We start from the raw sequence: 23186 nt of genomic DNA, 5'->3' as shown, positions 1-23186 counted from the left end.
ACGCTCTGAGAAAGCAGTTGGCTGCTTGAGGCGTGGGGGGGAAGAGACTCCTCAAGTCTGTGGTACAGCTGGCTTTGAATTTATTTCTGAACTACCTGGTTTTATACTGTATGTGAGATGTTTTCTAAAGAGACAAACCAAAGAAGTTATTTTATTACATGATTCTCTGTCACCAGAGTCCTTTCCTGGCCTCGGTTGGAGGGGAGAGGTGATGCTGGGAGGCCCACCCGCCGCCTTCTGCCTCCGCTTACCCCTGCCCAGGCTCTGCCCATGCCTCCCCCCCGGGTCACACACCACCAGCTGCTCACAAAAAGTGACCGTGTACACAAAAAGGCACTGCACGCAGCATGGCATTGCCCACAGAGCAGCTGTATACATAAAACAGCCGCGTGTGCGAAGCAGCGCGGCATGCGAAGCAGCAACGCACACGCGGTGACCCTGCACACAGAACAACGGGGCCATCTGCAATAGGATTCACACCTCCAGTGGGGCCGGGACCCAGCACACCTCCCAGGTCACCGCAGCCGTGTCTGTCCCCGCGGTGGCCGATGTGTGCTTGCTGTGCCTGCTGACCGCAGGGCTCTTCCTTCAGCCTGAGGGTGTCACTTAGGGAAGTCACCAAGGGTGACCCCGTCAGGCACTACCCACCCCGTAGCGGTGATGACGCAGAGCCTTCATCTTCCGCCTCCAAGAAGTTTGGCTTTTTTTATGGCTCTTTTTAGCTGGGCCCTTGCCAGGAATAGTTTGTGGTTCAAAAGCAGAAAATTCTCCCCCCGCCCGTAGCTGTTCAAATTGCTCCGAAACATGTGCTGGGTGGAACTGCCCCCACGCTTCCCACACAAGAGGAAGGCTGCCCAAAGAGATGGGGAGGGGATTTTGGCCTCCCTGCTGCTGCCCACGGCCGCGGCTCTTCTGCTGTGCAGACACCAAGCGGGACTTCTGCCGAGCCCCTGGCAGCGGGCGTTTGGTCGAGGCACTGGGCAGAGAGGCGAGGAGGCTGTGGTGGCACAAAGGGCTCCCCATGGGGGGGACACGGAGGTTTTGAAGCAAGTCAGAGCACCCAGAGGTGGCAGGGAACGGCCTCCCTGCGCTGGCCTCACCACCCCGGCCCCCTAAAAGTCGTGTTTGACGTCTGCGGGAAAATGAGCTGGTAATGGTTATCTGGCCTCCATCAGCTGCACGGCCACGCAGAGGGCAGCCAGCTCGGGCCCCAGGCTCCTGCTTCTCGAAGACGTGGCGTGGCCCTGGATCGCTATGCGAGGCCAGGTTGGAGAGGCTCCAGCATCTTGAAGGCCAAGCTGCTCAGCCCCGGCCGTGTCCAGCCCTGGGCCCTCACCTCCCCACAGAAACACGGGGAGAGATGCGAGAGCAGCGGGCCTGGTGCATGCAGGCTGCGCAGAGCTGGGCTGGAGCAGAGCCCAGGGAAGCTCCCTCCTGCTGGATGCTGGTGCAGAGCTGGGCTTTTTTTCTACGCTGTCTGGTTTTTATTTTTTATTTTTGGACAACCAGGACTGTTCGGTCTGCACAAACCCTTTGTCCTTTCCGACAGAGCAAAAGCAGCAGCTGTTTTTGTAGCCTTGCTGTCACCCAGAGGGCTGCAAGGCCTCAGGAATCTTGCAAAAATCCCGTGTGCAGGTGCACGAGGAGAGCCGTGCCACTCACCCTCGGGGCCCCAGACCACGGATTGTTCCCTGCTGCTCCGCAGCTGCAGGCCAAGGCTGATGAGCCACCGGCTGCCAACACCCTCTGCATCAAACGAGATCCACGCTGCCATTCCCACCGCCCTGCTCCAGGGGCTGGGAGAGGCAGGGGATGCCCTGCACCACCTCAGGACTGTAGCGCCTGGCGTCCACTCGTCCCAGCCACCTTCCGAATGCCCTGGTGTTGTTGATCTTGCCCCAGTGAGATGCCCTGGTGCTGTGCCAGCCCAGCACGGGGAGGTTGCAGTGTCCCTTCGCACATTTTCCAGGCAGGCAGCGTGTGTGGGGCACGGGGGCTGCTTCCAGGCTGTTTATGGGAAGCGCGAGCCCTCCCTGCTGAGCCTCATGCTGATTTAGTCAGAACTGCTGCATGATGAAGTGTCTCCTCGTGTGGGCTCGCAGATAATGTGATGGCGTGGGATTTTTCTGGTAAATCTTGACCTTTACTACAGTGTCCAAACACATGAGCACGTGCATGTGGGCCGGTTTCCAGGAAATCTGCTTTGTTGTAAGATCCTGCACGGGTTTTGTGGTGCCACAGCAGGCGGCACTCCCCGCACGCCCGGGTGACACCGGCTTCCTGCTGCCCACCACCAGGCACAGACCCCATCAGCTGTTAGCCTTAACTGTAATTACTCACAAAGGTGAAATAACGCAGAGGATAAAACCCCCCTTTGGTTTTCACTGAAGTTTCCAAAGCCCAGAGAGAGAAGAGGAACAGTCGGCAGCGCGCGCGTGCGCTCTTCTTCCTGGTAATTTAAATGACTGTTTTCCTCATAAGCTGTGGCCAAGGATGAGTCCATGGTAACATGTAAATGTGGACGTAGCTCTCCCCCAGGGATGACTCAGATATTTAGCACAAAGACAATTTCCCCAAGCACCGTGAGCACTCCATAAAAACCCCGCGGCCGTGCCGTTCTTTGAACAGGGCTTCCCTATCACCCGATACTGTTAAATACTTAAAACAGGAAAAAACACAAAACAACACGTCCCGTGGGATGGTGCTGAGGCTCGTGGTCCCGCTGCAGGCAGGTGAGGTGCTGACTCACGGCCACAGCACCCGCAGCCCCGCTGCAGGAACCTACTTGCTCGCCGCAGGAGCGGCTCGAACACGTCTCGGCTCCAACGCACGAGGAGCACCCTGTGTGTGCTGGCCTGGCATTCGGGGGGGGAGGTTGGAACGGGGCCTGGTGAATGATTAATGTTAGCTTAAGGAGTCGGTGGAAGCTTTTCTAGTGAGGTCACACGTTGCTGGCCTCCATCCTGACATCGGCTAGCGGAAACTGGGGGGATTTCTGGAGGTGTGCTGCTGGAATGCGAGCGAGGCGAGCTCGTAATCCTGCTTGTCAAAACAGACACCAACCGGCCCCGGCCCTGGGGTTGCAACCAAATCACAGGTTGGTTAAAGTCACTCTCCTGCCTGCCAATTTCCCCACATTTTGCTTCTGATGGAGGTGGCTTCCTGCTCCCTGCGTCCCCCTCCTGTTGGATGTGCTCGGCCCTTGGAGCTGCTGTCCGGTGAGCTGAGCCCCCCCGGATCCCGTGGGAGAGGGCGTGAGGAATGTGAACACACCACGCTCCTCTGAATCTGCCCACTGCGATTCCAAAGAGGCACTGATTTTATCTCTTTTAAAAGTATGCATCTTTTTTTTTTTTTTTCTTTTGATCGTAGGGTTTTTTCTCCTGATGGTAATCACCCGCTGCACGCCCACGCTCTCCCTGCTGAGCCCCATCCCTCGCTGCGCCTGGTGGTTCTGTGGAGCCGTGCCCTGATGGTGGGACCGAGCTCTGCAGGAGGACTGGGTCGGTGTGTTGGGAGGGAGGAATCGGCTGTGTCAGAGCAGGAGCAGAGAGAGCAGAGGGTGCAGCGCCAACCAGCCTGTGCTCCTCAGGGGCACCTGGACCGGGGACCATGACATGGATGCAGATCTTCCTGCATGTGTTTCTGTCTGAGCCCCCCAAGGCTTTCAGCTGGTGGTCTCAAAACAAGCAGGAGAGACGGAAGAATCATCCCTGCTTGTACCCCTCCCCCCCCCCCCCCCGTCACTGGTGAGCACCTTGGTCACGGTTCTGCCAGCCTCGGGCACGTGTGGTCACCCTCCATCCCTCTGCCCCAGTTTTGTTCCCTTTCTGTTCCCTTCTGTGTTCAAGAAACTTCCTGAAAGTGGGATGGCTCAAACACTGAAAGAGAGGTGGCACAGGAGCTGTGAGCTGTTCCCAGCCTGGGCTGGTCGGACACACGGAACCAAGCAGGCCCCCCCAGGTAAGGGCAGGAGCCGGCCCCATACCCGCTGAGCCCCAGCCAGCCAGAGCTGGGTCGAACCCCACCACCTATTCACTTTTCCTCATATTTTATTTAATGAAATGAGAATTTTTGCCTCGTGTTGACCAAAACTGAAACCTGTCTGAAGAATCCTTTTTATGAGAATGAGAAAGCAGTTAATGAAAAGGAAACAGTTTGGTATGTTGATACTACTCCCTATAAACAAGCTCAGGCACTTGGGCAGCCTGAGGACTTCACAGGCATTGCTGAAGGGTCCCCGCTTCGGATCCGTGTCTGTCTTTCTTTTTCAAGAAAGAAAAATTTTGCTGCCTGCTGCGGTGTGAATCAAGAACAGGTGACTCTCCTTCATCTATGCTCTCCCTGGGTGGATTCAGCTGTTTGTCTGCGAGTATTTAGTACCCAGCAGACTCGGTCAGACAGTGCTGCAGCAGTGAGTCAATGGCTAAAAAAGGAGCTAAAGAAATACCTGCATAACATTTTATTTTTTTAAGAAACCTTGGATCTGGTTTCTTGCCGTGGTTACGGAGTGCAGAGCTGCAGCTCTCACTCATTTCCAGCGAGCTTGTTTGGATCCCCTGTTTGTTCCCAAGGTACTTAGCTCCTAACGCTCAGGTCTTGGTCTGGGCACTGTCTCTTCTTAGCTCGAATAAAAACAGAATACATTAGTAAGCCTTCTGATGTCCTTTAGCTTACATCAGTTTTCTGGGAAACACGGTCAGAAAGCTTGGAATGACTACAGCTATAACATCCTTACACAACACCCTCGCTGCTTAGAACCACAAGTACTTCATACATCGCATTCCAGGTCAACACAAAGCAGGGGTCTTCCCAAAGCGATCATTTGCTTAGCCTTTAAAAACATTGGCATTTTCCAGCTTACACCACACCAGGGAGCCCGCTGCTACATGACTAAGCAGTACCACAAGCCAGCGAGCTGGCATCGCCCTGCTGCCGTCCCTTGCACCGCCGGTCCTCGCGCCCACCCCGTGCCAGCCGTGACCCCGGCTGGCTTTGGGGCTTTCCCAGCTGCTCTGGCCATAACGGAGCTCCAGCTGTGCCGTGACTTAGCTGTGAGCCAGGGGAGTGGAGCTGGGAGACTTGGTCATTTTTCTATGGAAGAGCGGGGAAGGATGACTTCCCAGCTATCTCTACAGGCACATGAGGTCAGTGGGACATGTGCTGGGTGGCCAGCGTGCTGCTGCTCTCAGGCTCGTGGGCTGCAGGGTGTTCTCAACTCCAAAGCATAGGCTAAGGTTTGGAGAGGTCAGTCCAGCCTCAGCAACATGCTCTGATGTGATGTGATCAGGGCATCGAGCAGATTCCCCGATGCTGGTTTCTATTTCTGTCCCTACTTCCTTCCGCGACGCTGGAGGTTGGTAGGTGTTATTGGACTTTGCTTGGCCTTCCCAGAAGCAAACCAAGGAGTATTTAGTTGGGGAACTCAGCAGATAAGAATAGCCCGTGTGCATTCCCCACTTCGCAACTCTGAGCCTCAAGGAACAAATCCGACCTGACGAGATCAAAACCTAATTCTCCCTCCCCTTGGTTTCGTGTTGGGCACTGAGAGTGACACCAACGCACCAGCCTCGGAGCCCATGACTCAACACCTCTTCTCTGAGATCCCCTGCCCTCTGATACAGCAGCAGCACTCATCAGCTTATTAAGTCTTTCCCAGGCTGGGGCATGGAATATCTTGTGATCCTGCCTCTTCTCATGGCACAGAGATGAGCTGTCAAAATTTCCACTGCTCTGACAACGTGGGTGCGGACTCAGGAGCGCTTCATCCTTCTGCGGACGAGGCTGCAGGCGCTCGGTGCTTTCAGCCCAGTTGCTGTCCTCCCCCTGCCGCAGGCGCCCAGCTGCCTTTGCTCCCTCTGCAGGAGGTGAAATCCAGTGCAAAGGCTTGCTGACAACATCGTGATGTCTGCTGGACGTGGGCATTGCACACAACTTCAAATGCAAGACCTAAAACCGAGCCTTGCTCAGTGCCAGAGGAGCATGGTCCTTCCCCAGGGCAGGATAACCCCTGGCTGTTCCCCGGGCACAAAAGCACATCTGAACGAGCAACGGGTTTCGGTCACGAAAATGGAACACCCCATAAATCCCAGAGAGAAATACAGGGGCTGCTGCCATGCTCCTCTGAATGCTACTGCTTAAACGGGGAGGCAGCGAGGAGGTGCTCCTTGGAACACGTGTTCCTGGCAAGAAATTCCTTATTCCCCTTTATAGCACCCAGATTTTGGGGGATAGTGTGACTCTCAAAATCTTGCTTAAGGAAATCAGCAGAAGCAGCAGTGCCGGGTGAGCTGACGTGTGAGGACTTGGAGGAGTTCCTGGCTGGGAACTGAACCAGAGCACAGGGAACCCTGCAGGTTTCTGCTTCAGGAAAACGCTGAAGGACCCACTGAAGCTCGTGGTGAATGCAGTTTGTCCTTGGAGCGGTCCTCACAGTATATACTGAAACAGACTTCTTCAGGCTACGCTGGACCAAAGTGGAATTGGTGCCTCCAAACAGAAGGGGGGCACAAAAAATGGTCAGAGGGCTGGAGCCCCTCTCCGACGAAGCCAGGCTGAGGAGCTGGGGGTGCTCAGCCTGCAGAGAAGGCTCCGGGGTGAGCTGAGAGTGGCCTGCCAGGGCCTGAAGGGGGCTGCAGGAGGGCTGGGAGAAGGCTTTTTTATCTGGAAGCGTAGCAATAGGACAAGGGCTAGCAGTTAAACCAAGAGATGAGGTACAAGGAAGAGATTCTTCCCTCTGAGGGCAGCAAGGCCCTGGCCCAGGCTGCCCAGAGGAGCTGGCGGTGCCCCAGCCCTGGAGGTGTTCATGGCCGGGCTGGATGGGGCTGGGGGCAGCCGGGGGGGGGGGGGGGGGGGTTGTGCCCATGGCAGGGGCAAGAGCAGGGTGGGCTTTAAGGACCCTGCCAGCCAAAAGCGATCTGTGGGTCTACGAAACATGTAACCTGCCATCCCCCTGGGTGGAGGAGGCATGCGTGGATGGCTGGCGCTTCCACTCACAGCGCTGGGCCGTCCCCTGGCAGAGCAGCAGCGCTGCAGCACCCGTGCAGCTGCTTGCTTTGCCCAAAAATCAGACACCAGACGAGGCCGTAAGGAACCGTAGGAACCGCAGGGAGCAGCAGGAGAGGGCTGGAGGGAGCCGTGCAAGCTGTACGTTCGTGGATGGCTTTGCAAAGCCAGTGCCATCTATGGCCGCGCACCGAGCAATGGCATTACTCATGAGCTAGGAGTGTTAGTAAGGTCACATGTTCTTCCCGCAAGGATTTTGTTTCAAGGAAAGGATTTTCTGTGACTTCTGAAGCAGATACATCTGCTGCCTCTTGCTCACGATTACTCGTTGGTAGCATGCGCAAACTTGGTTGGGGGAAAGGGGAGACTGCTGCAAAGGCGTCGGTTCCTACTGTGCTCCTGACATCCTTGGAAAAAGACGTGGGAAACGGGCGGGTTTGTCCAGAATCAGCAGCCTTCAGCTTTAAGGAAAGACAGCGCAACTGACTGGGAATGAGGAGATTCCTTCTAAGCCCAGAAAGTGTTTTTTTTTGTTGTTGTTGTTTAAAAATAAATGTCAGGCAGAATTCCACAACTGAGTAAGTCATTGGAAATCCTCCTCATTTTTGTCTGATAAGAACCTAGCTTACGGAAGAAATGTGGGTCACTTTTTCCCCAGTGACGTTGCAATCTGTGCTGCCTGTCCAAGTTCAGTGCGCCAGTCCTCAGTCATTTTCCTACATGAGGTTCCAATTACTTCAGTACCGAGTTGCTTTCATCAGAAAATATAATTTGCATTCGCTTCTGAGGTAAGGAGTGTCACGGGTGAAGACTCTCGCGATTAGATTTAAGCTGTGCAGATGAAATGGTATGAAAGCAGGCATTACCGACGGCTGGGGCTACGTTCTTGTGAACTGATTTTGGATACAAAAGGAAAAAAAAAAAAAAAAGCCTAAGAATGTCTACAGAAACTAATGGAAAGCCCCCAGTAGCTGTCACGGAAGCTGGTTTTACCAGAGGAGCAGTAAAACAACTCTTTGACGTACTTCAGAAGCACAAGAAGCAAAACTGAGGGGCGATGCTGCAGGAAATGCCTGAGGTCCTGCAAACAAAGCAACATGTATGTTATATACCAGGAATGTCTCTCTTGGGATTTCCAACTTCAAGTTAAGTTAATTACAAGTTTCCAGTGTGAAAAAGCACCTGCTGTAGTTTCTCTGGCATTCTTTATCCTGGCGAGAGCTCTCCACTGCCTCTTTTCTCCCTGGAGACAGACTTGAGCCAGATTTTAATAGCAAACTGTGCCAAAAAGGATATAGGGAGGGCATCCAGTGCACACCCTGCCCCCATGGCAGGGTCAGTTCAGCCAATTTTTTTTTGATTGTCACTCCTCCAGGTCGTTTTGGGGAAACCCGTAGACAAATACTTGGCGGTCACTTACTTCAGTTTCTGAAAATGGGGCCAAGACTGAAGGCAAACTCTGTGCTTTTTGGGGCAAAAGCTGAAAAAGACAGCTGCAGGCAGAGGCAGAACCCGCTTCTCTCTACGCCTGGGCACTGCTGCCTGTGGCTGCCAGTCAGATGCCACCCGTATTAATCAGATTTTTTTACTTAACTGATTATTTGAAGGGACAATGATGAAGACCAGTGGCAGTACCACTCTTTGCTTTTCTTAGGAGATCCCTTTAGAAATTCCCTCCTTGAATAATGCTTGCCAGCAGCGAAGTCCCATGATCCTGATTGAGCAAGTGAAATGCCTAAATCAGTTCAGAACCTTTTAAGAACTTTGATCCAGGATTTTGGTCGAGGACTGTTTTAACTGTAAACCCACAATGGGGGGTTATAAACACTAACCTCGTAGTTACTTATGAGCACATTCTTCTGGAACTCACGACTAACCCAGCAGTCTCATGTCCATCTAAAACATCATTGCCAAGGAGAAGCAAACTTCCAGACTCATAAAAAATCCTTTTGTTTGAGATCACCATCTGGAATGTGTGAAGGCAGATCCTTACCTTAGCTGAACTGGGGGACGTGCCAGACATGCACAAGTGATGTTACAGAACGTGTCGGCTATACAGGAGTTGACCATTAGGAAGAAAAGACAATAGCTAGATTAGGAATCAAACGGCTCTGGAGCACTCGGAAGGATATTAAGTCCACTCCACTATTACAGGCTGATTTCAGCTTAGCAAAGAGGAGCAAATATGGCCAGGGGCATGTACCCCCCATAAATGTCTTTGTGTTGCTTCTGCAGTGTGCTCTGCAATAGCTGGTACTGCCCACAGCCTGAAATAATGATGGATTTAGCCTGAAGCTGTGTCTGCTTTGTCCTGGTGTTTCTGCTGGTTCTGCAGGACGGGATGACACGGCAAGCGGGGTGAGACCTGACATCAGCATAACCCAGAAGAAAACCACACATCGGGCCACTGAAGCAAGGCGAACACACTGCCGCTGCCTTGCACTGGGATGGGATAAGACGGGAGCAGCACGAAGGAGCTCTAGCTCAGTTATTCCTCATCTTTCATCAGTTCCAAATGAAGATGGAATTGTCACCACATGGACAGCGCTATGATTCACAGAGTTCCCAAAAACATTAAAAATGCTTTGTTTTTTTTTTTGTTGTTGTTGCTCTTTGTTTTAAAGGAACATTCTTGCGTCCTGCTGCTAACGGCTAGTAAATATTTGCTTAGTAGGGAAATTCCAGAGGGGTGAGGGAAAATTAATCTTCCTGTCGTGTTCAAATAATGCAAGTGGAGTAACTACCACTGTAATTAGCCACTTAGCTTTATCTCAGTGTATTCATTTCCTTTAACAAAGCACATTAAAGGAAAAAGGGATTGCTGAGATGAATCTGTTCCACCTTCAGAATATAAAAGAGAAATGAATTGCTGTGAATTGGCATGGTCAAAACAGGCCCATCTCAAAAGTATCCAAAATCTGACAAACTGTTTACCAAAACTGACCTGCTTAGAAACGTCCTGGCATCGCTTGGAGGTTTTGGAGGGGACTTGTAATGGAAAAGCATTTTAAATAAAAGTCTGTGCTTTGTTAAGGACTTAAATAAGGCATTATTCTAAAATACGATTAATTACTGTTTAAATTACTGATCGGAATACAAAATTGGTATGAGCACACCATCTTTGACTATCTCAAGGGGATTTTTCTAGCAGTGCTTATGCATTGAGTACCATCCCTTTTCAGAATGCTTTTTTTCAAATCCATTTGTTCCCATTCCAGCGGTCTGTACTGATGCATCACTAGCAGCATTACTGATGCATCATTAGACCTCCTTATGCAGACTAAAGCAGCGATAAAGTCAGCTGAAGGAGGAAGTCATCAGGGTCCTTATGCAGCCATTTACGACCACACGGAGCAGATGCAACCAAAAACCCCAGCTGACTTTGCAGCGTTCCATTTCTTTTGCTCTTCACGTAAAGGAACTGTATACACGATCAGGGAGATACAAGTCCAGGTCGTGCTTGCACAGCAAGATATTTATCTTGCACCTGTCAGCTGATCGGGCTGAATTCTTTCAGCGCAGTCATGCTGCAGCACAGAGGACACACCAAAGCAATTCAGCAATAGGTTTGACCGTGCCTGGCTGCTGAGCTCACCAGGCATTCAGGAAATTGTTTGACGGTATCAGGTAGGTGTATTTTATCTGCAGTGCTGGTAAAACCTGTCTGCTAAGTTCTTTCCTAAAACAGACCTCGGAGCCAAGCAGCTGCATCCGTGTGCCCTGTGAAATAATTGCTGTTACCACACTAGAAGCTAACTGTGAATGACAGAGAGGCTTCCACTACCACTTTTGGAGAAATCCTTCCTGACTTGTGGGCATCAGCCCACACTCCTACTGATGCATCACAGCTCATTCATCTGTCGGGATGAAAGGCGCTCCCACATGATAACTTTGTAATTTTAAGTCAGAATGTTTGCTTTACTTGAAGAGGTCCCGCTGATATGTGCCACAAAGCAGTCTTTGTGACTAGACACTTGTGAGAACAGCCACGTCCTTGGGCTCAGAACTGTTTTTCCTCCCTCGTCTCCTAGGGAAAGGAAGAGATATGAGAAGAGTACGGGGATAGCTTGGGAAATCCCTGATGCCCCATTAAACAGCCATTGCACGTTACTTGACTCAAGCATTTTGTCTCTCAGCAAGGCACTTTTCTCCACCTGCCACTGTTTCACATCTTCAGTTTAATTGTTAGCATCAACCCTGCCCACTGAAACAATAGCCAGGTACCTTGAAAATCCTCAGGCTTTCAGACAGCCAAGTGAGAGATTTCCCCTCCAATTAATAGCCACTGAGTAATATTCCCTTGTACACCGGAAGCTTTCAGCCTTGTAACACATGCAGTGCCTAGAAAAAGTGCCACATCTTACAGTGGGTGAGGCATCTTCAAGTCATCCTCTACGTTCACAGAGTGCGTAAGAAACCTGAGATGGGTTACTGGATCTACAGAAGCCTAATGAAATCTTTGGTTTCTGGTTGGATCTGCTGTGGTTTAACTCTCCTGGAATGCGGTAGTGAGACTTACACCACACAAATTCAAACTCCTGTATTGTGTTATACCTGTTGTTCTAACGAGAGCAGGCAACCGCAAGTAATTTCAACGAGATACTGGAATCACTTCAATTCTGTACCTATTTTCTTTTCACTAAAATCTCGTCTGATAGTTTGCCTAGCCTTCTACTAACTCACTGTTACGGAGGAGTAAGATTCTGTTCTCCAGGATGAAGTTACTCCCACTGGATTCATGTGCTTAATGACGTACTGTAGCTCCCTTCACACTATGACCTAAATGCAACGGAATTAATGTTCTCTTGTGGAAAAAATCAGCAGTAAGTTTCATGTGGTAAATTTAGCACGAAGTTCTTTGACAGATGCCAAATACCGTCTCTTTAAACAAATACCACTATCTCACTTGCTCAAACAGAGCTTGAATAACGTACCCTTAGTCATATGAGCAAACAGCACTTGAATGGTCACCAGTGCCAGGAGTAAATAAAACACACGAAGAGCAATGCCCACTGCCAAACCACAAAATGCATCCAAGTATTTCCAAAGAGGTACTCGGGAAAAACATTAGTGATATGTCTGCAGAATTACCAGCTAAATAGGCTACATGAGAAGCGAGCGCTAGCTGACTTCGAGAGCTGCCTTCCTGTTCTTTCTTCCTTTAATAAAAAACCACCTAGAGGGCTAAGTAACACTGTTTCTGAACTTAAAAGACTCATCAGCTGTTTCAGAAAGACAAGTTCAAAGGAGCAGGAAACTTTATTGCATACTGATTTCTCCCTGCCTAGAGGTTCAGCTTTTGGCCTAGAAATTACACAAAGAGGGCCTCAATTTGTTCCAGTTACAGGAGATGATCAATTATTCTTACAATTAAAGAGAACGCACGGCAGAGAGACTGGCAGTCAAAGCAAGGCAGTGCTTCCGGAGTTCCCGTACTGTTACGAACACCCTTTTTAAACAGGGTACCACTGTGCTGATGCTGGCTTCCATTTACCACAGGTAAAAGTCAGGAATCAAGGTGCCAACTGAAAATTGAGTTATAATCAACACTGTCTCTCCCCGTTATACAATTAACAGCATAACAGGGACAGTAACACCACCTGTAGTAACCATGGGGCTGGAGCAGCAAGGTGTCTTCTCAGGCAGGAGCGACAGGCGTTCCCCAGGCTCCCTCCCCTTTCATATTCACCTGCCCAGTTCCTTCGAGGGAGGAGAGTTCCGTGTTACTGGCCTCTAGCCCATTAGACTAATAAACCACGAATCACGGAGTAATACAGTAGAAAATGAAGTCCTTTGCATCTGCAATAAAGTGTGGATTGCCACACAGTCTATGATCTTAGGCCAATGACTTAGTATTTGATGTAGGAGATTCGCCCTCCACCCCAGTTGGAATTCTTTGCTCAAGTTTTTTAGACACAGAAAGAGAATGTTTGTCTCCAAACTTAGGAAAGAATCAGGTGTAATAGAAATCTGGTGGACCACCTTCTTTGAAGAAAACACTAAACTGTGTGGAAAGAGACTGTCCATTTCTTGGCTGGTGTGGAATTTCTTACGTTATGTCCTTCTTTCTTGGAGGTCGGTGAATGTTCCTCACCACGCACTTCACCATCCATTCAATTCCCTCGTTCACTCCTTTGCTACGGAAAGAGGATACACAGGCAAGATTAAAACACAAGAACACGGCTCACGTAGTCCCTAACTGACCACTTACGAGAGCAAGCGAAGGGTTCTGCCCTGCACTTACGCAGTGGCATTCCTATGATAGTTTCTCATGCACCCAAACAATGGGGACCTCATTTCTTTTTATTCGGTATTTGAACTTCATCTTTTATTTTTCAGTTGTTTCTACAAGTCTACATCCAGTCTAGTTAGTCATCAGCTCTGTGGAAATGTTGAGATGAACAAGCATCAAACTACTTGACAGTCAGCTGGCTTGAGGTTATTTTGCTGCAAGTCTCAGGCTACTTTTATCACATACTCCGATCCTGGCTCCAAACTTCTATAAATCATCTGTGCAGGGCTGCCAAGCAACTCACTGGCCTGTACAGCTTCCCAGCCAGGACTTCTGCAAGGTTTTTATTACTGCAAACTCAAAATGAAATTTTGAAAGGAAATTCCACACCGATCAAAACTAGAAGTGTTTGTACAAAAAGCATGAGAATGGTAAAGGTTACATTTCGTAAGATTATTATCTAATACTTCTCTTCTAGCCAGTTCCTAACCATTGCTCTTGTGGTCATCGTCTGCTTAATGACATTTGATTCTCAGCAACGCAGGCAGCAGAGGTTTTTCTCACAGTTTAAAAGGCTTTGCTTACCCTTTTGCAGTAGCCTGTATTATATTACAGCTTATATTTGAGCTTTAATTTTTTTATTATATTACAGACACAATGTGCAATAGCGATGCTAAGATGTTGGGAATTGAGTGGCTTGGTCAAGGTAATGGTAGGCAGCTGTGTAGGCATGAAGAAGAATTCCAGTCCCCCAAATTTTGGTCTGTTCTAGTCACTGCACCTTAAACTGCACGATTTCCTAGTGTACCAACTCTCTTAGAGACTGTTATATATATGGTATTATCTACGGAACAAAGGTCATCTGCACACCAAAAGATATGAAAGCAAGAGCTTAATTACTCCACTAACGATGTAACACCCCCCGTTGCCCTGGCAGTGTCATAAACAGCTGTACTTCCAGCTGACTTCTTACATAAACGCTGGGAGCTGTAGCAAACCAACCACTGCGAGGATTATTTTGCAGGGAGAGGGGACGATAAAGGAGAAGAACCAACAGCTCCAAATGCCACCGAGTCCCACTGCTCTGAGCCAATGCGTAGAGCAGGCTGGTACATTTTCATCAGGTTTTACAGAAGGAACCTACACGTGAAACTGCTGACCTGATGCGAATCCGATGTTCACAACCAAATGTCTGTCACTGCGCAGAAGGAAGCGCAGCTCCCTTTGAGGGGTTATCCTGTAACGCCGTTCTGCTTGTACGACACCCTGCAGCTGTTCAGTCAGCCAGCACACCGTCCGTTCTCATACTCACCCAGTAAGAGCAGAGCAGGCTTGTGTCAGGCAGTCTCTCTTCCCGATTTTGTTAATGCAGTCACTAAATGCTGTCTTGATGTCAGGTATTGACAGACAAGTCTGCAAAGGAAATCAAGGAAGAGCTTTTTTTTTTTTTTTCTACATTACAAGAGACAGTGACATTCCAAAATTAATCCTACCACGTCCACAGTGCTGCTTCGGTCAATGTATTAAACCCCCTTACGCACTAGCATAGAAAATCCTTTTCTGATCTCAGGGCTCGCTTGCTCTCAGAAGCCCTGGACAAGCCACTTCAGGATTTTAGCTAGCCCCGAGCCCAGCTTTCTTCCTCTCTTCGCCAAGAGATTTTGGCATTCCTGTGAGGCTCAAACACGTTTCACTCAAATGCCATGTCAGATCTTTGTAAGTCTTCAGGATTGGTCCATGTGGAAGGATACTTTGGAAGTACAGATTAGATACAAACAGAAATTCAGTCTTCTCTAAGCCTGGGCCTTAACTCAGTAAAAGATGGAAATCAATGATACCAATTATTTGTTCGCAGTTTTGCAAAACACTGCTTCTGGAGAAATTAGATATAGGAAACTACTGTGAGGATGACTGTGTGATAAGCACATTTCAGAGCTTATAACTCTAAGAGCGGTTCTTAAGAAATGGCTTGAGGGGAGTTTAACGACACCCAATTCACCCAGTGCCCTTCAGTGCAGACTTGTGACTTTCCGTCGTGAAGAATCCATTAGTTGTGCAATTTTTGATGACTGTACTTTCTTATGACCTATGTTACATTTCAAACTAGCAGCTTCAATTAATAAGCTTGACAGCGTGTCCAGAAACACCATGCATGTCTTGCACCAGAGCCGTAACAACTTATTTCAAGATTTCTGCCAAATGAAAAGTGTCAAATTCAAAACGATGACCTGTCATCCGTAGGATAAATAGTTGCAAATAAATAAATTTAATATAAATATATATCAAATACTGACTTCATAGGAGTCAGACTGGACTCGGGAGCTGGAATTCATACCAGTATGCCTGGAAGATGGGCAAGAGGTCACTACCAAATGATCATTCTCTGCAAGTTTCTAAAAGATGCCATTTACTTTTGACACGATATTCACTGCCAAATAAGAAAGGCAGGACCAATCACTCCCTGATTAAAGCCAGAGTTCCAGACAAGTCCCCCAGTAACTGGGGAGGAGGGTTTTTTTTTTCAGTAAGTGACACTTGGCAGCAGGAGGGTTAAACCCTAAAGGAGCTGAAAATGAACGAACATTTCCTGAAATACACTTTAATGCATCACAGTTTAGTGCCATAGTATAGTGATTTTTTCCTTGTCTGGATGATGTTTCAGAACTTTTAGAAAGGCAATCTGAGAAAAAGCATAGGAAAGGTAGAAAATAATGGTGCAGAGCATTGCAACACTGTTCTTTACTTCTGTTTGCAAAGCATTCAGGCAATGAACTTCCCAAAAATCCCCAGGAAACCTGTACACGTCCAGCAGCACAGCGAACCTATCTCCTTCACCTTGTCACCTTTAAGACGTCCACGTGTAGCTTACAGCTGCTGTGACCATTTTCTTTCCACCTTAATCCATTCCAGTCGCTTCCTTTTCTCGCTCCCTGGTGCAACGGTGGCCTGCTCTAACCTCCACGAAGCTGTCCAGCCATTGATCACCACAGGGATTTATTTCAGGAAGGGTTTTGCTTGAGGAGACTTTACACCGCTTACATTTGTTGTAGTAGGATGTCACTGCACCGTGACCCTACGCGTGTTCTAAGGCACATCTTTTTCCCTGTGGGATGAAGTACAGCAGCACAGCAGAGAGGACAAGGCCATGGAGCTACTGATTCAGAGAAGCCTTGTGTTACTGTTCAAGGGGAAGCCATGGGCTGGAATCTTGTCTTACAGCAGAGGAAGAGACAGCTCGCCCATCATTTCAACAAGGAGCATTTGAGCTTCTCGTGCTCAGAAGAAAATGTCATCTGTGGCTTCTAAGTTCCCCTCTTCTCCTCCTCCCTGTCTCCATTACAATGTATTTGTTTACAGATGCGTTTCATTTCCCAACTGAAACCACACAAATCAAGAGCAAACTAGGCAAACTGGATCTGTGATAACGTAAACAGCGTAACATTACAATAATAAAATCCACAGACGACCTTCTGAGCAATGTTATCTACCGCACCCGGGAAAACTCACAACTCCAAGAGTCACACTTCTATCTCAACTTCCCCTCAAGAACGAACTCTAAAATCATCTTCCCACAAAGGCTCTTCAAGGCACAGTCTATCTAGCCTGACCTATTGTCGGTGCTACATTTTTGTTACAAGTTCATTTTAAATTAAGACTAATTTATCAGGGAAGCTGCAGTATTTTGTGACTTGGAATTTAGAATGGCCATCGTGCCTTATTTTCTAACATCTGTATCATGAAGATAACACGACGAGACTTCAGAGAGGTGCTGCCAGTCACCATGACTCCTGTTTTTCAAAGACACAAGTCTTTCCATCACTCAAGGGGCTTTCAGATTACATTTCCAAAATTCATCTTACAACTAGAAGGCAATACTTCCTGCCATAGACATCAGGCAACGCTTAATTCTTCCCATAGACTATTTTTTAGCCCACTTTTTCTACTATTTTTAACAGTAATCCAAAATCGGCCATTCTATCCCCAAGTTTTAACTGTTCATTTCACAGCTCAGAAACGCAGAGCTTGTGAAAACCTTTAAGCAACTGTATTCACATCAAAACGGCAACAAAAAATTCCCATTTTGCAGCTTTCTCTGCAGTAAACAGTTGGTAGAGCAAAACTGCCTAATGTTTTCCAAGGTGGCGTTCTGACTTGAGAGTCCACGTGAAATATTCGATATCTAAGTCCCCAGCAAAGCCATAGCTCTCTTAGAACACAACAAAAGCCTCCCACAACACACATTTGACTCAGTATTTTAATGAATTACAAAATGATCTAGTACTGAAGCCTCTGCTAAACACAGAGCACGTTTCTTGTATGGGAAAATTAATCTATGCTATTATCAGGATATTCAGTTTTTTTCCTCATCTGTGCCTGTATCCCACCCCCTGACACTGCCAGCCACCACCCAGGCAGTGCTGTGTGGATGCAACCTACTCGAGTTGTGACTATTAACAGAGGATTTTTTTTCTACAAGGAATTTAGCTTCTGAGCCAAAAAAAATCTTATGCTTTATGTGCTTTCAGGCACTGAGTCCGAATTTTTTTAGCTTGTTGTCAGGAATGTAAATCTCTGTCAGAATTCTGATACATTTCACCACAAGCATTCTTCTGGCTTTTAAAGATGTAATCAATGTAGATTATCTTGCATCCACAAATACCAGTAAGGTTAAGACATCATTTATCTTCCCTCGCTATGATCCCTGTTGAAACTGAGGAATCGTGGGGAGAATTCTCCACCACAATTACATGTCTGGAGATCCAGAGCAGAAAAATCTCTGCCGATGATAATCCTGCAGTGGGCGATTTCCTTCCAGGGGTCTTCACTTCTGCTAGGTCAGTGGAAGAGAAACAGACCTTCCAGTTTTCTGAACCTTGCTTAAGAGCCCAAATAATTATTCGGGAATAATAGACTATAGCCCATTTAATACTTGGTACGAGCTTCGGTGTCCCTTTGCTCTGCGTTCACGTGATCACTCTCAGGAGTACACCCCTAAATGTGGAATTTCGGTATTTCTTGGAAACTGATCTACCTCCAGGCTGTACAGCCTTGCTGATCTCGTCACAGGTCTGTGACCAAATGAAGGCAGTAAATCTGCAGGCTGGTCTCAGAGCCTCTACAGCGGGAAGGAGTCATTCGTAGGTTTTATCTTAAGAGCCTGTTCCAAATACCTCTTTCTAGTCACGTACAGAAGTCCATTTGTTCATTAGCCCAGCGAGGGTGCCAGAAGAGCTGGCCTTTGTAGAATGCCCATAACAAAAATGAATATACGCCCATAAGGAAAACTGAACAGCTTTCCAAGTCACTGCATGTAGTTCAGTTCTCAAGAGCTAAAGATAAGAGTGCTGCTTACTGCTCGCTGCTACAGAGCTGCAGTGTGGCATGGAAACATGAGTTCATGTTCTAGGTTCCACACAGAAAAGATCACTAATTTCCCCAGATACTAGAGTTCACAGCAACGTCAGGAGCAGAAATCAGGAGTCCTGGCTCTTAATCTCATGCTGCCTCTTAAGCGGAATTTTATTTTATTTCTACGGCTAGATAACCTTACTATCGTCCAAAAGATCTATTGTGTTGTAGAACAGAAACATAATGAAATCCTCCTTTATAGCCAAAGTGATTTCTGTGGAACTCCCAAGTACTTCCTACAAGTACACTCCCTGAGAGGTGTAAAGTCCAGGGGAAGAAGCTGGGAAGCACTGGCATACTTTGAAACAGATACGGATCACAGCCCTGAAGGCTGGCACTCCAAATTCTACAGCAAGTTTCTAGCTCCATCTAGAGACTGATCTCTCAAACTGCCGTTCTGGAATTCCAGTACAATGCACGAAAGGAAAAGGAAGTAAAATATGGGAGGTACCACGACCACTTCAGGCTCTCTCTTCCCTTTCCCAATTCTCTTTCCCAGTGCTGGGAAAGGCAGGGACTGCCCTGGGTGCATCACCTAATGGTCACACCACAGCACCCCCAAACTTGTCAAGCACAGTTTTACAGTTCAATTATTTTCAAGAAAAAAGCATTCGTTGCCATTTACTGCTGTCTGTGACAGAAGGCTCTACAACAGAGAGGTTTCACTGAACAGATGTTATCTGACTAAGGACAGTATTTCTTCACATACGTTTGCTGTGCTCTTACTAGGAGCAGCATAAACAAAGTTCACTAAATATTGTTTTGCTGAATAAACAGGAAAAATCGTATCAAGATGCCAAGTCACGGCGCATGAAAGCCCTCCCGTAGCTGCATCATCTGTCCATAAAAGGCTGAAAGCAGCTGGGATGGATGTCTCTGCACTAAGCTTACCTGTGCCACTGGGAAAGTGTTGGAAGAGAAAGGAACAACTGAGAACTAAACTCAAAGCAATTATTGCCAGCAGCAGGAAGGTTCTATAGGCATCAGTCCAGGGTTGTCACGTACATTTAACACAAACGCAGAGCCCAACTTCTCAAGGCCCATTTGCTCATTTAAGAAGCATGTCTGCAATAATCTTACCTCTACATCCTGCTTGTTAGCCAACACCAGAATGGGAACTCCTTCCAGAGCTTCACTAGTAATCATCTTCTCTGTAAAGCACAGGAACAAAACCAGAGACGTTTAGGCAGGTTTGGAAGACAAAGTTGAAAAAAGGTAAGACATCTCTTGCCTGAAGAAGCAAGAGGCTCCTCCTTGTCTTATAGTTTCATTTGTAATGCTCAAAGCACATTACTGAGAATTAACTAGGTGATAAATACAAAATAAGGAAAAAATCCAAAATAATTAACATAAGCACAAAAGGGATTCAAGGTCACTATCGGCAATGAAACCAAGTCTTGTGTTACCAGACAGAATTCCAACACTTCTGCCTCAGAAACACAGTCGTTTATTAGGCAAAGGTACAAAAGTACTACCAGTGTGTCATCAACAGGCCACACAGCTTACTTCAAGGACAAGGAGCAGACAACGTAGCGATGAGAACTGTGCCACAACGCATGGTGAAGTCACAGTACAGCTAAAACACCGCGTACTCACCAAAAGCTCTTTTAGATTCTGAGAGCCTCTCCTCATCAGTGGAGTCAATGACATAGATCACTCCGTGAGATTCAGCGTAATACTGAAAGGATAACAGGTATTAGTGTACGGAGCAGCTAGCACCATTGGTTCTGCTTCTCGATATTTTTAATTTGGTAAAATTTTGATATGTGTGAAGAGATCAACCAGTCAGAGCCAGATGTTTACATCATGTATGTCTGGAGAGGAGAATGGTGGCACATAAAACGCATTGCCTGTTCTGTTTGAAGCCCTGCTGAAGGAAACGGGAAAAAATACACCTGGCCCCCACCACTGAAAAGCTTCTTTGTGCCACCACAACCTTATACAGGTCGGTAATTGCTGTCTGTAAGCAAGAATGCAAATGCCAAGCAAAGTCTTTGCTGATCTGGCATAGATACACTTGAATCTCTGAGAAAGTTGTTAATGCTGAAGACTAAGGTTACCAGGAAGCCTGTATGGTTAGAGATCATAGCCCTGCAATTCTGAAAGGGACAAAAACATTCATCAAAGACAAAACACATCTCCAACCTTGTCCCAAAGAGACTGCAGCTCCTCCTGGCCTCCCAGATCCCAAAACATTAGCCGAGTTTTGCCAACATCGATAGTACCAACTAGAGGGAAAGAAGAAAAAAAGCGATCCAGTGAAACCTGAAGGTGTTCTCTAAAGCGCCGACGCCTGCACATCCCCCTAAGAGTCAGGCCAAAGAACTCCACCAAAAATTTAACTTAACCTCCGAGCTTAGCACTGAAGGGGGATAGCTATTTTTATTTTATTTTTGTAAGACTTTTGAGTTTTCTTTCTCAGAAGCAATTTTATTCTCTCACAAAAAGACACGGGAAGAGTTGGGAGATCAGACCTCCGTTTCCAGGAACTACTTTGATCTTGTCAGCTTTCGAATACCTCAAACATCTAAGACTCAGCTGTTCTCTAACTGTGAAAAAGCTGAAAAAAAAATAATCCAGAGATTTACTTACTGTTTAAGCCTACAGTGGTTGTGATTTTGGATAAACTCATCCCTTTGTAGTTCTTGTTAAATCGAGTTTTAGTTTGTTCAAGAAATGTCTGAAAAGGAACGTGAAAAAGTACTTACTCTCAAATATTTTACTAGCTTGGGCAATTCCACCCCAAACCTGCCTTTTCATTACTGCAGACTCCTTTTCCAACAGATACTGCCCTACCTGGGAGCAACCCACAGTTCTTGCTCCCTAGCAAAGCAAGAAGGGATCACGGGTGATTACGGGATTATCAAAGCCTCAGCTCCACCCCCCAAAACCCTTACGCTGAATTTAAATACGAAGGAAAAGTTGATTCTGTGGGGGTAACGTCGCTAAAATAACTCACATTCCAGATGAAGTAAGACCGACCTGTCTGTTGGAAGTTTTACCTTTGGAGGACGGGGATGTTTGGGATTGCATGCGATCTCCATGCGATGGGTAATAAACACTCACCGTTTTACCAGCATTGTCCAAACCAAGGATCAAGATGCAGTACTCATCCCTCTGGAACATGTATTTATAGAGCCCAGACAGCAAAGTATACATCCTGCTCCTGCAACAAATGCCAGGAAATCGTTAACAAACATGATCATTAAGGTCATTTCCAGAAACCTTTCATTTCACAACCTAATTTCTTCCCAACGCAAAATAAATAAATTATGCTTTTTTTTAAAAAAATCAGTAACTCTTGTATTTGTGGCAACCTCAGGAAAATCACGGACCCAGCAGAGATCGTATTTGCAAATGCATGCAAGTGGGGGATGATTTTCCAAGCAGCTCAACCTCTGCTTCACCGCACAGAGCACAGCATCCTCTGCAGACTCAGTTCTCATTTCAAAACTCCCGTTTGCTTTGGGGCTTAAAGGAAAGCTAAAGACAGCCTGAAAGTCTTTTACGGTACATATAAGACCTGCAGAAAAAAAAGAGGAAGGCAATGGCATAGCCAGGAGGAGAGTGTTGGGCAGGAACGAGCAGGTCAGCGCCCTCACGCCTTGCTCCCGACCCCTGTGACAGTGGCGTGGGATCTCAGCAGCCACACAGGGCACAGCGGCCTGTGAACCCCCACCTATCTCAGCGTTAACCCTTTTCTGTGACCGTGCCCTCAGCACCAGCGCGTTGTTATCTCACAGCGCCGTGAAACAATTAATTTCCATCGCCAAAAGCGCAGCACAAACCCAGGCGACGCCTGCGCGGGCAGGCACCGTGTTGCTGGTGGGTTTGCACAGGTCAGAGGCTCGCTGGAAGGCAGCAGCGGGGCACCCGCCACGACACCGGCTCCGGGCCTCTGGAACCGGTTACCGGAGGCGCCCCGAGGCCAAAATAAACAGAAAACGCTCCAAAATAAACAGAAACGCTCCAAAGCGGAGCGGGGGGGCCCTGCCTGCCGCCACAGGCCAGGCCCGGCCCGGCCCCGCCACCCCTCAGAACTCAGGGCCCAGCCCCCCCTCCCCGTACCCAGCGGGCCCAGCCCCGGGCCCGCGGCCCCTCACCGGGCACCGAGGCCGCCTCCCGTCACCCGCCGCCTCCGCGCTCCCCCTCCGCACCGGCCGCCGGCGCCATCCCTCGCGGGGCACTCTGGGAAGCGTAGTTCTGGCGGGGCGGCGAGGGCAGCGCGGGTAAGGCCCGTTGAACTACAACTCCCAGGATGCTCAGCGCCACAAGCACCCTCTGCACGCACCGAGTGCGCAGGCGCAGAGAGAGGGGACAGCGGGTGAAGTGGTGCAGGGTGCGGAGGGGGGAGAGAAGCCGGAAGTGACGTTACGGGAGGGCGGAAGGTGGCGAGGTGTCATGGCGGCGGCGGCCGCTCTGTAGGGCGGCGGGGGTTGTGTGGAGCCGGGCCGGGCGGGGGGACCGGGGCCGGGCTGCGGCAGCTCCCCGGTGGCTCCGAGGCTCCCGGGAAGGCCGTCAGGCTGCCGCCGAGGGAGGG

General features: G+C 48.4%; 1 protein-coding gene across 1 annotated transcript; it reads right to left on the bottom strand.

Annotated features, from left to right (window-relative positions):
• Window positions 1–12241: 12241 nt before the first annotated feature.
• ARFRP1 (ADP ribosylation factor related protein 1) lies at window positions 12242–22888 on the bottom strand. Its single transcript, XM_035343629.1, has 8 exons — window positions 22750–22888; window positions 21713–21812; window positions 21239–21326; window positions 20792–20874; window positions 20243–20324; window positions 19727–19797; window positions 14550–14650; window positions 12242–13142 (listed from the first exon to the last, which is right to left on the bottom strand). Exons 2-8 carry the CDS (start codon window positions 21803–21805, stop codon window positions 13055–13057), a joined length of 606 nt encoding a protein of 201 aa, XP_035199520.1. The 5' UTR covers window positions 21806–21812; window positions 22750–22888; the 3' UTR covers window positions 12242–13054.
• Window positions 22889–23186: the final 298 nt, after the last annotated feature.

The sequence above is a fragment of the Oxyura jamaicensis genome, chromosome 20, assembly GCF_011077185.1.
Source record: "Oxyura jamaicensis isolate SHBP4307 breed ruddy duck chromosome 20, BPBGC_Ojam_1.0, whole genome shotgun sequence".
NCBI lineage: Eukaryota > Metazoa > Chordata > Aves > Anseriformes > Anatidae > Oxyura > Oxyura jamaicensis.
This window is presented reverse-complemented; position numbering and strand designations above follow the sequence as displayed.

Excerpts from the sequence above, each read along its gene's own strand:
- ARFRP1 (XM_035343629.1), bottom strand. The coding sequence starts at position 21,805 with ATGTATACTTTGCTGTCTGGGCTCTATAAATACATGTTCCAGAGGGAT. Across the intron at positions 20,325-20,791 it reads TGCAGTCTCTTTGGGACAAG|TATTACGCTGAATCTCACGG; the intron begins GTTGGAGATGTG and ends TTATCCTTTCAG. Across the intron at positions 14,651-19,726 it reads CTAACAAGCAGGATGTAGAG|ACTTGTCTGTCAATACCTGA; the intron begins GTAAGATTATTG and ends TTTCCTTTGCAG.